Genomic DNA, 16,106 nt, shown 5'->3' on the forward strand with positions numbered 1-16,106 from the left:
AACTTTCTATAACTGTAAAATGTCTCCCACAGCATTAGTGTGTGTTGCTGTAGAATAGTAGCATAAATAAATGATCTAAGCTGTTTCCATCCAGGCATTTTGCACTTTCAGTTTATGACTCTTCAGTGCCACGTATGCAAAGACTGAATTTGGCCGAAATAATTATTTCCAAGCAACCAAATGGTTAAAGTTTGTTGTCATTGGATAAATGATTTAAGGTGTATGTGCCCATTTAACATTAGACTTTTGTTGCATTGTCATTAAAAAAACAAACAAACATGAACCTGGATATCATTTAGTGTCTCTCCGAAGAAAAACTTTTGCTTTAAATTGGATTTATTAAATGGTTTACATGTTATCTTTATTTATAGACTATTTGGTATGTTATCATCTGGACACGGTTTTGCTATGCAGTTCTGATAATCAAAATCCTAATTCCTCAGGTTAAAATTTTAAGTTGTGGATGAAAAACATGAACTACTTATAATACACTCAGTGCTGCAAACTAGTGTTATAATACACATATTGCCTCATTTTCCTTGGAAACAAGAAAAAGCCTTTTAAATGGTTTTTAACTTTAAAATAGTGTATTCAAAGTGGAGTAATTTGTACGTTGAAATGATTGTGTGCTCTGTGTAGAATGACCAAGTTAAATTCTTACAAAAGCACCTGGAATATCTCATCTAAAAATTAAACTTCTTTTTTCTGCTTTCTTTGGCTTCAGTGCGTGCATTTTATCAGTTCTCATTAAAAATATACAATGTGCTTTTGAGGATGACAAGATAAAAAAAAGTCATAGTTTGCACTCAAAGGGGCACTACTTTCAACAGAATTTCATGCAATGATGGAAAGTTCTGTGTAGTTGCCATTTTAGGACAGTGCAGCTATTGATGGAAGGTGAAACATGCTTGAAGTTAGGGACTTTGGAGCTTGTCACATCTCAGATTGCAGGTCGATGATAGCTAAGAGTTAAGAACTAGAACCTAAAACTTAAAATGTGTATTCTAACATTAAGTCAATTTAGGAGAAAAAAGAAATTGGTGGCTAGGTGAAGCTGGAACTCCTGTAACTAAGATCATTTTCACCAAGAGAAAAATGAAGGGAACCTAGGTAGTCTTGAGTCATAGGGAGAGGAGTGTGATAAAGATATTGAGAAACCAGTAGCCTCATATTAAAGATGGAGGGTGAATTGCTGCAAGATTTCTGGAGAACAATTTAGCAATAGCGAGAGTTTAAATACACTTACCTTTGACAATGTAATTCCATTTCTAGGTATTTCTCATATATATACTCACTATGATGGCAAATACAAGCAAAGTAATTGTTAACTGAAAAAAGAACGGGCGACTTGTATTCCGAAGGCTCCCTTTTCTGACTTGCTGCAGTAGCAAGCTACTGTTGCTGTGTATTTGTTCAGGTATATTCTGCCTGCCATCATCCCCCACCCCCAATCCATAAATGTTAGAAATATGTAGACCATTATGGGAAGTGCTGTCCCTAGCTGGATCTCTGTGGGATAAGAGCTCAGGAAATTGTGTGCCCTCTACTTTTCTGTTTCCCTTACTACGCCCTATTTCATAGTTACACCACATGGTACTAGTAGTGTGTTTATGCTCCTTTTGCAGGTTGCTGGGATGATTAGATTGTGGAATTTTCAAGAAACTTTACACAGCTGTTATAGAATATGCTGTTAATGGAAGAGTATTCATGATATGAAATGGAAAAAGCAAGTCTATATATATATATACATATATATAGATAGATAGACAGACAGATATAGATAGATAGATAGATAGATATATCAATATAGATATATGATACCATGAGCATATTCATGCACTAAGACTTGGGCAAGAAGAGTCCCTGCCCTGATCCTCACTCTGGTGGTGCCTCCATGGAATGAAAAAGTGAAGGAGCCAAGGATTGCACCCACTCAGAGTTCGCATTCCTCTGCGTAGAATTCCCTGCTGAACCAACCCAGAGCTTGCTTCCAGAACACATGCAGGCCTCTTTCCCAGGTCCATCCTGAAGACAGAATGCTCTACAGGTGTATACACCTCCATACTTAAGGGGCGGGAGTTTGTGAGGAGTGTGGCTTAGTAATGCAGACTGGGGAGTCCATATACATGCATACCAGGGCCCTTCTGGCAAAGGTGACGTTACAAGTAAATGGAGACAGACCCAGGGGCTTGGGGGAAGAACAGGCTAGTCTAGTTTATTCTTACCTGTTCAGACACTTTAAAATATCAGGGTTGGCCTCCATTTGTACTCTTGCTTCAGGCCCTACAGTGTTGGGTAGTCTAGGATGTGTGTGTGCCCTGCGACTGATTTTTAAAAGATGGATGTTTGCTTATAATAAAGGCAGTTTTTACCCATCCTTGTACCCCTCCTTCAGCTGGATTGGCTAACCAGATTAAAGCATACTGACTAGAAGGCTCACTGCAGACCCCCCTAGTATCCTGGAGAAGTAAGTTGTATGTTTACCTCTAGTGAATTGTTTATTCCCAAATCCGTTTATGCAAGTAGCAGTCATTGCTGTAATTATGTTAAATATTACATAATCCAATGAAATATGAGTATGAAAAATTATTTATGAGGAACGTTGGGGAAACTTTAGAGATGAAGACCTAAGACAAGTTGGTGTCAAGTCAGGTGCTCAATAGAATTGTAAATGATAGGGAGGACTGCAAAAAAGAAAAATCTAAGACTCTCAGTTCAGATTCTTTCCCTTGTATTTTTAAGTTCCAGGTCCACTTTAAAGAAACACTAAAAATTATAGATGATACATTATGTCTGTGATTTACATAAGAAAAAACAGAAACTCCAATCCGTTGACCCATGCTTAAAAAGACCTTAGCTCAAATCAAAATACTGGCCAGTGTAAACTCTCTGCTTTAACTGTCTTTTTTAGATTTACATGGAACAAATACCTTGGAAGGTATTTACTTGTAAGAACCTAATGATTACCCCCCCCCCCTTTTTTTAATGTGAAAGCTAGAAGGGATCTTATCTTTTTTAAAATATATTTTTATTGATTTCAGAGAGGAAGGGAGAGGAAGATAGGGATAGAAACATCAGTGATGAGAGAGAATCATTGGTTGGCTACCTCGCACACACCTTCCCCCCGCCCACTGCGTCGATGCTCAACCACTGAGCAACACTGGCTGGGCTATTTTCATATTAATTTTTATTATACAATTTTCAAACATACAGAAAAGGAGAGGCTATTAATGAATAACTTTATGCTCGTCACCTAGATTTATCAGTTGTTAAAGTTTGCTATCCTTTAAAGTATCTAAAAATGACAAGGATAAGTATTGCAATATGCATCAATGATTATTTTTTAAGCACAGCCACACTGTTAACATTCTTAGTAAAATTAACAGCAATCCTAATATCATCTAATGACTGAGTACATGTTAAAATTTCAGTTGTCTCAAAATTGTGTGTTTTTTTATGGTGGCTTTCAACAAATTAGGATCCAGACAAGGTCCACACATTGCATTTGGTTATATGTCTCTTAAATCTCTGATTTTGTAGTAGTTCCTTCGCCCCTTTGTTAAATGCTGGTCACTTCTCTACACTGGACATTAAATCTAGTTTTATTAAATGTAGATTCAATTTTTAGACAAGAATCCTTTACAAGTGATGTTGTGTATTTTCTGTTGCATCGCATTAGGACTTAGATAATGTCTGGTTGTCCCAGATTTAATGGTAAGATTAATCAGTGGGTTCAGGTGGTGGCAGCCTAATTCATCTACTAAAAAGTTGCTCATCAACATTTCACCTTAATTTTGATGAGTGTTTTAATCTATTGATGAGTGTTGTCCTTTGTATTATTTCATTGGAGTAACAAACTGGTGTTTGTTCAATCATTCATTATTTATTAGATGTGATTTTCATTAGCATTTTGGTTACACTGAAATGCAATTCATACAAGAAAGGCAGGATAAATACTTTTTTCCTTTATCAAGTTTCAGGATAATGAGTTGGTGGCCTGGAAACTTTCAAATATGACTGAGTTTCAGTTTTAAGAAATCATTATGAAGCAAAAATTTTTATATATTTAATGTGTTTCAGTCAATAGCAGTTACTCATTTGAATGCTCAAAATTTCCCATTTTAGGTCCCTAAATTAACACCTGTGTCCGGTGGTCCCATTAGTGTGATAACTTCCTTCTTCTGGATGTTACCTACATTTTTTATTAACCTACCAACAAGAAGCTCTAGGAATATAGAAAAACTAGTTCTAAATAATGAGGATGTGAGACCCCCGAAGAGGGACCCTCAAGTCCCACAGATCGACGGCGACCCCAATCAACCGCAGGAGACGTCACTTGATGCAAACAGCAAGAGGCTTTATTCCAGCTCGCTGGGGCTCAACTCGTAACTCACGCAGGAGCAGAGGAGCTGGGCCCCGAGCAAAGAGTCTTTCAGATTTTTATAGGCAGAAATCACACATCAGGGAGGGGTTACATGCAGGAGGGTAAGAGGGGAACAAAGAAATTCCAAAGGGGTCTGGTTTGTGTCTTGATAGGGCGTGAGATTTACTCATCATTCCTGCCTGGTGTTTTCACAACCTGTTTATCTCAAGGTGAATGAAGCCCGGCTTCCTCAGCCTGCTCTTCGTGTTGGGGCTATTTCCTGGAACAGCCTTAGGGAGGGCGTCATTCCCTCTGTTCCTATCTCTAGTGGGGGAAGCCTGGGGAGTTGAGATAAAACAGGCAGCTAGGCCTGGCAGGTGGGCCTGTGCAGTCTGTAACATTCTTTTATTCTTTCAAGGACTTCTCCAGAATAAGCTTGTACATACACAAATTTCCTGGAAGGAAAAACAAACTGCTATAGGTCATAACCCTGAGAAATAGGAAAAAGATTTTTCATTTTTTATACTCTTCCAAAAGTCAGTTTAGAAGACAAATATATGAGGGGAGTATGTTCAGTTTTTACTATAAGCTGATAATTTTTGTAGAAATTACCATTTATTGCGTTATAGTTTCCAAAATTCACGTCAAAGTTGATTGACAGCTGGTCTTTTGGATTAATTACACTCTTCGAAGGTAGAGAGCCGGTTCCGGAACCGCGTGCGTGTCCATCCCAGACCGAACCGGGCCCACCAGCCGCGGGAGCGTGGGAGCGTGGGTGCCGCGCGTGCCCTTCAACCTCCTGAGCAACGAAAACGCAGCTGCGGGTTCCCACGCACACACCGCACCTGAGGGCACCAATCCGGTCAGGGCGTGATCCTGAAAAGTATTCGTCGTTACCTGGAACTCACATTGAACTGGCAGCCTGTGTTTTCATCTGCATCAGCGCGGCAGGTGCCTCTCCGATTCTCGGTCCGCTCCCTAAAGGCGCGGGCCGCCTCGGGCTCAGCCCTACCGGCTGCGGGGAGGGGGGGGGCGGGGGGGACGCAGTGGGGGGAGGCCCTGCAGGAGTCGCGGACGCGCCGAGGCGGGCGGGGAAGGCGGGAAGGCCTCCGACACCCACCAGCGCGCGCCCGCCGCCCCGCACTTGACGGCCCCTTTTGCAGCGGTTGCCGTGAGTGCCGTAAAGCAGTTACCGCCGCCGTCGGTGAGGTAAGAGACGGGAGGCTCTGCGGAGTCGCCGGGGATGGGCGGGTGTGTCAGGCAGGTGTCGCTTGGGGCTCGGGTGTCCTCGCAGGGCGTCCCCCGGCGGTCGGGGCGGGCCCCGGGGTGAGCGCGCTCCGGGAGGGAGCCCCTCGGGGTCGGTCCCAGAGCGCCCCGAGGCGGACGTCCCCTCGGGCGGTCCTTCCCACGCTCCGGGGCGTGTCAGCAAGTAAAATCCTCGGAGTGGGACGGGTTCCGTCGTGGGGGGCGACCCAGACCTTGGAGGACCCGGTGGGGGAGTGGTGTTGGAGCGGGTCGGGAAAGCCGCCTGGGGGTGAGCGGGAGACCTGGCGGCGGGCGGGGGAGCCGGCGGCCGTGGGCCGGCGTGTGCCCCGGCGCGGAGGTGCGGGGGCCCGGTGGGCGCCCTGCCTGCCAGGGCAGTGGCCCGGGCGTGGGCCTCAGCGGAGGGACCGCGATGCCCGGGGTGGGGGTGCCCCCGTGGGCCGCGCAGCTCCTACAGCTTTACCGGGAGGCGTCATTTGATCAACTGCCCCCTCTCTCTCCTGATGCTTCCCCCTGAGTTCAGCGTTTCGTTTCATTTGGAGGGTGTTTACGGAAGCACCCCCTTTCTGTGCTCCATACCGCGTGGACGCTGCTCGCCTTGCTACATGAAGTTTCCGGCTCGGACGTCTCGCTGTTGTGCGCGGCATCGGTCGGGGCGGAGGGAAGACCCGGCCCGTGTAGAGGTGACCGCGGGGAGCGTCGGCCGGGCGTCTGGAGAACTGGGCTCGGATGTCATCGCCATCGTCAGTTTCTCCGGGAACAGGAGAGCTCCTTGCTCGTTGAGCCTCCGTTTCCGCAGATGTAAAAAGAGAACCGAGATGACAGCAGGCTCTTCCTGCTTTCTGCAGCCTTTTTCGCGTCTTGACACAGAGTGAAATTGCCGAGGAGGGGTGTGTGTGTGTGTGTGCGTGCGTGTGTGTTCGGAGGTGGCCAGTGGGGCTGTGGCTACCGCAGGCCCGAAGGCGGAGGGGATGGGCGGCTCCGACACCCGTGGCCCATGACAGATCCCGCTGGGAAACGGACCCGCCCGTTCCTCCTCCACCGCCCAGTCCCGGTTCGTGCGCTCGGTACAGGCTGCGCCCACGTCCTCTGAGAATAGTTCTGTGCGGGCAGACACCATCTTTATCTGAGCCTCGTGTTGGCACTGGAACTCGTAGCTGCTTGGGCCACTTACGCTCATAGCCATGCTTCCTGTAGAAAACTCACGCTCACCTCTAAGCCCTTAGAAGACAGGAACTGTATGGTATTTATCATTTTACCTGCAGCGCTTAACAGTTCTTTGGCGTCTTGGCCTGTTACGATAGAGAGTAAATGTTTATTCCCTGCCAGGTGAGAGTAGGGCTTTAGAGCTAGAAGAGGTCACTCCTGATTGGGCAGAGCGTGGGAGATGTCACAAAAGAAGGGTCATTTGAAAGGAGCTCCGAGGAGAGGTGTAGAACCGGTTTTGTGGAAATGGACGGGAGCATTTCAGACAAGAGGCAATGAAAGGCAAGGAGGCTGGCAGGTGTGGGGTGTGCTCCAGGAATACATGAGCCCTACCGTGGAGAGTGTGAGGAGGGAGAAAGCCTAGAAAACTCGCCTGTGTTCAGTCAGGTTGCGAATACCCTTGGACGCCATTGTATGGAATTCGCACTTTCTTTGTAGGTAGTAGAGAACCAGCGAAAAGTTTTTGAGTATCTTATTTTTTTAAGTGTCACATTATTCATTTTAAAGGAGTAACGCCATTCCTAATGTAGAGATAGTGCTAGCAAAACGGAATGTTTTGACAGGCTAGTATGCCTTTTTTGCAATTGAATTGCCTTGGCATTTGTAGAAAATAATGAAGTGTAGTTAATTGGATATCATCTTGACAATAAAAATGCAGTTAAGTGATGATGTGTGTTGGAGGCTTATTTCATGTAAGAATTAATTTAGATTAGAGATGTGTCCAAAGAGAGAACAAGATATTAATTTGAACTTTATGTTTGTGTAGTGGTTTATATGGGCCTTTTATGCTTTCTTTCCCAGTTATTAATTCAGGTGTAGAAGAGGTTGAGCCCTGGCACAGTCTGAATGCCACTTTAGATTTCATTAGGAATTGGTATACATTGATGCACGATTTATACACGTACAAGAAGCTGAGCTGAAATCTTGAAAATGAAGGATATTATCTTGTGAGCTGCCTTTATCAGAGTTTATTGTTTTATTTTAGCAGATTTTCGCTGACAACAAAATTTAATATCATCACTTGAAAGGCGCGCCGCCCGCCTCTCCGGGCGGTGCGGGAGGAGGAGTCCGGCCGCTGGGCTCTGAAGTCCCTCCGCGCCGCCGTAGGGCCTGGCCTCCCAGGAGCGGGTCCGAGTGTCCGGACCGGCTGCGTGGTGGCCGGCTGGCCGAGGGGTGGGGCCGGGCGGCGACCAACCACCAGGGAGGTCATGGGAGCGGAGGGCCTCACCGCCTGGCTCTTTCCTCCCTTCCCCCCTGGTCGGCTCCCCGCTTGCCCGCGCTGGGGCCGGGGGTCCATGCGGCCCTTGGGGCCCGGTCGGGGGGGACGGGGCCTGCGTGGGCCGACCGCCGGGCCTCATGGGGGGGGCATTGGCTCCCCGGCCCACGGTGGGAGCCCGGCGCGGGCTGCCACCCGCCCGCTGCCCCCGGGCCGGGGCCCAGTGCAGCGGCGGCAGCGGAGTGGGGCGCGTGCCCTAGCTCGGGGAGGCCGCCATGCTGCAGTGCACCGGCCCCATGGCCGGGCCTGCTCCGGGCGGATGCCGCTCCTCCGGGGCTGGGCCACTCCACCGGCCGCACCCGTTTGCTGGGCCTCTGCCGCCCAGACGCGCTGGAGTCCCAGTCTGCCCGCGGGCCAGCTGCGGGTGCTGTGCGGGAGGGCCATCCTGCCTTGTGGCGAGTTCCAGCGGCGGTGGCAGGAGCCGGACAAGGACTGCGCCCTCCATCTTGCCTTGGGTCCTCCATCTTGGGACAGAGCCATGTGCGCCCTCCATCTTGCCTTGGGTCCTCCATCTTGGGACAGAGCCATGTGCGCCCTCCATCTTGCCTTGGGACTTCTATTTTGGGACGTGCCATGTGCTTCCTCACGGGAAGAAGCCGCTGCTAGCCACACCCAGGACTTCTCTGGACTAACCAATAATAATCAAGGGAAGTGCATGCCATCACTATGACCACATCCTGTACCGACTCGCGCCTGGCCAATCGGCGGGGCCCACAGTCCCCTCTCCTGCCCTCACTCCACCCCCCTTTAAAACCCCTTGTCCCATCAGGTCTCTCTCTCTCTCTCGGCCACTGGAGCTTACCGTTGCATCGGTGAGTGTGGCAGGGGAGCCAAACCTAGGTTTGAAATAAATGACTCTTTGCTTTTGCATCGGACTGACTGGCTCCTTGGAGTTCTTGGGAACTTTGAAATCTGGGCACAACACACTGTTATTTTATGTTGCTTGTTTTCCAAGTTTTAGGAGATAGAAAATGATCATGATATATTCAGTTATCTTTGCTTAATATACAGGGGGGAGGGCAAAAGTGAGTTTACAGTTGTTTGTGTAGAAAATAATACAGTAATTAAAACTAATAATACAAGAATAAACTCAAAGTTTTGTGTACTCACAGGAGTAAACCTACTTTTGCCCCACATGTGAATTATCTGTAGCTCTAGTGGATTATTCATGTCACTGTTGATGTAATTTCTCTCTAGTGGTTTATTGGCCTAATATAATTTCTTAGAGTATCTGCTTTATATAGGCTTCAGCTCTGGAAGCTCATTTGGCTTGTTTTAAGACCCCAAACCAATACTTCTGATTTAAGTTGGCAAAGTAAAGTCATTTGTGCCCTCTGCTATCTGAAATTACTTTGAAAAAGCAAGGCGAATAAAGATAAAGGTCACAGCTTGAATGAAACTAGGAGTCCTGTCTCCTCAAATCCAAATATTTGAGAAATGGTTGTCAGATGTAAGCAGGAAGAAATTAAAAGAGGATGTTGGTAGAAGAGTCTCAGGTAGAGCTGGCCGAACGAGGAGAGAGATCTGTTTGCAGTGGGGTCAGGATGCGTAGGAAGGCCGTGGGAGCTTCCTTGTATTGTTTGGCATCGTGAACCAGCAAGAAAGGAAGAGCCAAAGAGACAGCAAGCAGATACACTGTCTTTGAAGGTAGCGCTCTCTTGGTGAGGCAAGAAGTTATGGCTAAACACCTTTTTCATAGTTATTCTCACACATGTACTCTGTCTCTCCCACACATAAACATGCACAAAACGCTCTGTCATAAAGAGTTTTCTTGTGTTCCAGAGAGTATCCTCTGGATCAGAACACAGCTTGCTTCTTCCTTCCACTATCTTCCAAGTAACTGACCAGGAAGGAGCTCACATCACTCAAAGAGAAGTAATAATTAAAGAAATGGGCACAGTGTCTATACAAAAATATTATAAGAAGAAAGGAGAAAAGAAAAGAAAAGTGACAAAGGCCCCATGAAAAAACTGTATTGGCCTAACAAATTTAATGAAACAACTACTTTTTAAAAATAAGAAACAAAATTAATTGGCCCAAGAGCTAGGAAGAAGTAGTAAGAAAACAGTATATGGTAATTATGATCTGGTAGAGCTCACGAAAGGAAATGAAAGCCTGGCCAGTGTGGTTCAGTGGTTGTGCATTGACCCAGGCACCAGGATTCTCAGGGCACATGCCAGGGTTGCTGGCTCCATCCCTAGTAGGAGGCTTGCAGGAAGCAGCTGATCAATGTTGATGTTTCTCAACGATGTTTCTATCTTTCCCTTTTCTTTACTCTCTCTCTAAAAATCAATAAAAACATATAAAAAAGAAATGGAAATAGCAAAAGGGAAAGAAAAAGAAAATCAGAAGTAAAAGGGCACATTGGAAACAAAAAGAATTAGTAAAGGACATGATGACAGGCTTTTGAAAGTTGAACAAAGTGAAATGGGAATGAAAGATGAAACAAGTGCTTACTTGTAGTTCTGGAAATAGAGAATTAAACATTGGAACAGAAACATATTCAAACATAACTTAAAACTTTGCACAAACAAGAAATCGATTCTACAGACTATAGGGCACACAGTGAGGAAAAACTAATAGAACAGTCATCAACATCTTTACATATTAGTTTTTTAAAAATTGAATTTCAGCCCTAGCTGGTTTGGCTCACTGGATAGAGCGTCAGCCTGGGGACTGAAGGGTCCCAGGTTCGATTCCGGTCAAGGGCATGTACCTTGGTTGTAGGCACATCCCCAGTAGGAGGTGTGCAGGAGGTAGCTGATCGATGCTTCTCTCTCATCGATGTTTCTAACTCTATCCCTCTCCCTTCCTCTCTGTAAAAAATCAATAAAATATATTTTTTTAAAAAAATTGAATTTCAAAGATAAGGAATGCATTCTTTGCTCATCCTATTAAAATGATTAACTTACATATACGGGAGTGCTGGGGGAAGGCAGATATTGTCGGGAATATTTAGCATAACAGGAAAATGGTATAAAGCTTATAAGTCATCAGGGTAAAGATATTGTTACTTCAAAACAAACTGTCAATTGACAGTTGTTTTTGAACAATGCAAGAATTCAGGGTAAATAATACCCAGAAGTTCTTTTTGATGAACTGTGAGAAGATGAATATCAGCCATCCAGTAAATGAACAGAGATCGTACAGCAAAAGGGCAGGAGACATAGTAACTAACAATAAGGCCAAAATAATGGTGAAATTTGTAGTTATCCTATATAATAAAGCGGTAATATGCAAAATAACCCTCATGCCCTCACAAGATGGCTGCTACAACCAGGCTGGCGGGGTTAGTGAGGGATGACAAAATGACTGAACAAGTAGGCTGCATGGGGTGACCAGGCCGGCAGGGGGGTTAGTAAGGGACGACCAAACGACTGAACAGCAGGCTGCGTGGGGCAACCAGGCCAGAGGAGGGGCCGTGAGGGGGCGACCAGGCTGGCGGGTGGGGGGGGGCAGTTGGGGGCAACCAGACCGGCGGGGGGAGGGGGCCAGTTAGGGGCGACTAGGCAGGCAGGCAGGTGAGCGATTAGGAGCCAGAAGTCCAGGATTGTGAAAGGGATGTCCGACTGCCGGTTTAGGCCCGATCCCTGGCAGTCAGACATCTCCCAAGGGGTCCTGGATTGGAGAGGGTGCAGGCTGGGCTGAGGGGACACCCCCCACCCCCCTGCACGAATTTTGTGCACCGGGCCTCTAGTAGAATATAATAGAATTGTAACAAGGTAAAAATAACTAATAAAAGTTAGGATTGAAAGAGAAGGTAGGGGGTAGTTTAAATTTGCTGTTTCCTCTTATTTTTAGCTAGAGAACAAAAACCATAAAGTTTAGACATCAAGTAATAGAGGTGTTAGTATATTTAAAGGAATAAAGATAAACCTTTGAAGAACTAAATATATTTAACCAAAATCAAACAGTGGAGAAGTGGTAAGAAGTAGAATGATACTAAATTTCTTGTCCTAAAGAAATAATCAGATGGGTCTAAAGATGAAAGAACAAAAATTTTTCTCATGGCCTTTACACTTGCAAAAACTGAAAACATACATGGGATATTTGTAAAAACTGATCACATCCTACCTAGATGACAAAAAAACAACAAAGAACTATCCTACAGATGATGTTCCTTGACCAAAACTTCCTTGATTTCTTCTCCCTGTGGCAGTGGTTCTCAGCATGGTCAGCAGCAGCAGCAGCAGCGTCTAGAACTTGTCAGAAATGTAAATTGAGGTCCCACACCAGATCTACGGAGTCAGAAACTGTGGGGGAGAAGCTCCTAATCTCTGTTGGTCAGTTTTTATACATATCTTGTTTATGGTTTTTGTTATTTGCAGTTGTAAAGAATGTCATGATAAACATTTTTATTCTTTCATGTTTTGTTTTGTTTTTTAATAAAAAACTTTTTAAAAAAATATTTTATTGATTTTTTACAGAGAGGAAGGGAGAGAGATAGAGAGTTAGAAACACTGATGAGAGAGAAACATCGATCAGCTGCCTCCTGCACATCTCCTATTGGGGATGTGCCCGCAACCCAGGTACATGCCCATGACCGGAATTGAACCTGGGACCTTTCAGTCTGCAGGCCGACGCTCTGTCCACTGAGCCAAACTGGTTTCGGCTCTTTCATGTTTTATCTCAGAACTGATTATTTCTTCAGGATAGGAAATTACCAAATCAAAGACTGTTCTGTAGAGCTTTAGATAACTTTTTCTTAAGTTGTTGGTTATTAGAGGTGAAAAATTAAAAACAGATTTTTGTCTCCTCTTTAGAAATACCTTTTTGTTCATGAAAAACAAGATTATCTTCTCATCCAAAAAGATGAAACCAACTGGGTTACTTTCAAAAGACAACCAAGTGAGCACCACAGACTGATGAATAGAATCAATAAGAACGTGATTTTGGCGCTTTTAACTTTGACAAGTTCTGCGTTTCTGTTATTTCAGTTGTACTACTACAAGCACTATTTATCAGCAAAGGTAATTTTTTTCTCTCTTCTCATCATTAGGCGTCATTCTAGCTGTATGTTTTCCTAAATACTTCCCTTGTGCAGCACATAAATTAATCACAGTTTTTCAAATCTTTGCAGAAATATTTCTTACTGCAATTTCCATCTTTGTGGGTGTAGCAAGCAACTCAAAATTGCAATTAAATGTTATTCTAACAACACACTAAAAGTCAAAGGTGCCAGGCTTTAGTGATGTTTAATCTGTTGGAGTTTTCTGATGTAGTTATATAAAAATTCTTATTCTTTTAAACAGATTGCCTCTCATGGAAAAGAAATCAATGATAAATAAGTTTGATAGAACATCTCTGTTGAAAATAGATTGTAGAAACAGGACCCAAAACACAGAGCAGTTAGACTGCAGTGGTTCTCAACCTTCCTAATGCCGCGACCCTTTAATACAGTTCCTCATGTTGTGGTGACCCCCAATTTCATTGTTACAAATTGAACATAATTAAAGCATAGTGATTAATCACAAAAACAATATGTAATTATATATGTGTTTTCCGATGGTCTTAGGCGACCCCTATGAAAGGGTCGTTCGACCCCCCCCCCCAGGGGTCGCGACCCACAGGTTGAGAACCGCTGAGTTAGAGGGTGATTCTAGTAATTTACATGAGGTGCTGATCGCTTAGACTAGAGTGTTAGTGGTGGAGAAGTGGAAAGAAGAGCTATCAGGACTTGTTGGTGGACTAGGTGTAGGATATGAAAGGCAGAAAAGATTGGGGAACTATAGTATTTTTGGTCTAGATAATTGGAAAATAGAAGTTGTTTACTGAATGGGAAAGACTAGGAGAAACTGAGGGATAGTGATGATCAGGAGGGGTTTTTTTTTGCACATGTAAAGCTTGAGATGCCTAGTTGACATCCAAGTGAATAGACAATGGGTATATAAGTTTGGATTTCAAAGAACTAGTCTAGTTGGGAATATTAATTGGGAGATGGTATTTAAAGCCATGGGAGTAGACGGGTTACCAAGGAAGTGAACGTAGAGTGAACGAGAGAGGAAAGTTTCATGGTCTGAGCTTTGGTAGCCTCCAGCATGTCAGGAAGGTGGTAAGAACAGGAAATGAGGCTCAGAAGGAGTCGCCAGAGAGAAATAGCAGGGAGACCAAACGTATGGGGATCCTGAGGGCCACATTAATGCAATGTTTAAGAGAAGCAGAGCGAACAGCAATTCTTGATAGATCAAATCAGAAAAGTCCAGAGTGAATTTAAGCTCAAGTGAGTTCATGGAAGGAGAGCAATTAGAGGCAATGAAAACACACAGCCATTCAGAGTTTTGCTCTAATAAAGGACAGAAAATTGTTAGTTGGGAAAAGAGAAGTCAAGAGGGTTTTTAAAAAATTGTTTTAAGAAAGGGGGGATAATATCCTGTATTTACTTTTATTTATTTTTTAAAAAAATATATTTTATTGATTTTTTACAGAGAGGAAGGGAGAAGGATAGAGAGTTAGAAACATCGATGAGAGAGAAACATCGATCAGGTGCCTCCTGCACACTCCCTACTGGGTATGTGCCCGCAACCAAGGTACATGCCCTTGACTGGAATCAAACCTGAGACCCTTGAGCTCGCAGGCCGACGCTCTATCCACTGAGCCAAACCGGTTAGGGCAGTGATGGTGAACCTATGACACGCGTGTCAGAGGTGACACGCAAACTCATTTTTTTGGTTGATTTTTCTTTGTTAAATGGCATTATATATATAAAATAAATATCAAAAATGTAAGTCTTTGTTTTACTATAGTCACAAATATAAAAAAATTTCTATATGTGACATGGTACCAGAGTTAAGTTAGGGTTTTTCAAAATGCTGACACGCCGAGCTCAAAAGGTTCGCTGTCACTGGGTTAGGGAAATATTCTGTTTTTATACTGATGGGAATTACAGAGCTGCCTCTTTGTTGTTTTTTTCTCAAATATCCCTTGCTATTAAAATGTTACTGTCTGAATTGCTGAGCTTGTGAGGAGAGACCAGTTCTGACCCTGCTTTAATTACTCAGTATATCCCTCCTTCCTTTCTTCCCTCCTTCCCTCCATTTAACAAACTTTTATTGAGTGTTTACTAATTACCCCGCACCATGATAGACATGGCAATGCAAAGGTGAATTGGATTTCCTCCTTGCCCTTGAGTTAGTTTGTGGTTTAAGGTGAGATGAGCCTTTTTAGAAACTTGGAGCACATTTCATTTTTAGGGTGAGACTATTCTAATTGTTCTTCAGTATCCTCCCTTTTATACCTTGTAGAGAAAGAACCCATTCAAGACATAAGAAACCTCTTGGATCTTCTTTGAGCTTGAAACAGTTTCCCTCTTTTCTCTAGACATTAGACATTCTTTTTCCTGTTACTTTCAAAGTATTTTGGGGCTTATCTGATGAAAACTTGATTCTTTAGGCCTGAATATTTTAAAAAACATTTTTTTAAAAACCTCAACATTTGCCCAGCCAGCTTGGCTCAGTGGTTGAGCATTGACCTATGAACCAGGAGGTCATGGTTTGATTCCTGGTCAGGTCACATTCCTGGGTTGTTGACTCCATCCCCAGTAGGCGGCATGCAGGAGGCAGCCGATCAATGATTCTCTCTCATCATTGATGTTTCCCTCTCTCTCTCTCTTTCTCTCCCCCTCCCCCCCCCCTCTCTCTCTTCCTCTCTGAAATCAATAAAAAAATATTTTTAAAAAAATAAAGATGTATGTTAGGAAAAGTATGGGCATTGGAGCTGCAAAAAAGAAACAATGCCTGCTGTGCAGGGCTGTTATGTGGGATAGATGAGAGCACATTATTCATGTATGGAAGTGTCAAACACGTACACTTAGGAGCTGCTCATAAATATTATTATACTGTCTTACCATTTTGCCACGGTGCCCTAACACTAACTCATTGTGTGGAGATAAGCTGAATTTAGGGACATAGAGCTAAATGGAAAAACCCCAATCCCCCAAAAGAAATTTAGAATAGCAAAGAGTTTGCTGTTTATTGATGGAAATTAATTAGTTTGGAGATG

At 44.2% G+C, this 16,106-nt stretch overlaps 1 protein-coding gene and 1 long non-coding RNA gene across 3 annotated transcripts in view; one reads left to right on the forward strand and one right to left on the reverse strand.

The window, feature by feature from the left end:
* Window positions 1-4,338: 4,338 nt before the first annotated feature.
* Window positions 4,339-6,128, reverse strand: LOC308528092. Its single transcript, XR_013996671.1, has 3 exons — window positions 5,261-6,128; window positions 4,976-5,162; window positions 4,339-4,818 (listed from the first exon to the last, which is right to left on the reverse strand). It is a non-coding gene; the product is annotated as an uncharacterized lncRNA (long non-coding RNA).
* The window catches only part of FKTN (fukutin), a 42,902-nt gene continuing 32,255 nt past the window's right edge, over window positions 5,460-16,106 (forward strand). For both annotated transcript variants that reach the window (XM_081103600.1, XM_081103601.1), the window contains exons 1-2: window positions 5,460-5,572; window positions 12,872-13,078. In XM_081103600.1, the coding sequence (XP_080959726.1) occupies window positions 12,974-13,078 (105 nt within the window). In that variant the 5' untranslated portion in view covers window positions 5,460-5,572; window positions 12,872-12,973. The remainder of the gene's footprint in view (window positions 5,573-12,871; window positions 13,079-16,106) is intronic.

This window comes from Myotis nattereri, assembly GCF_964212035.1.
Source record: "Myotis nattereri genome assembly, chromosome: 12".
In the NCBI taxonomy this organism is placed as follows: Eukaryota; Metazoa; Chordata; class Mammalia; order Chiroptera; family Vespertilionidae; genus Myotis; species Myotis nattereri.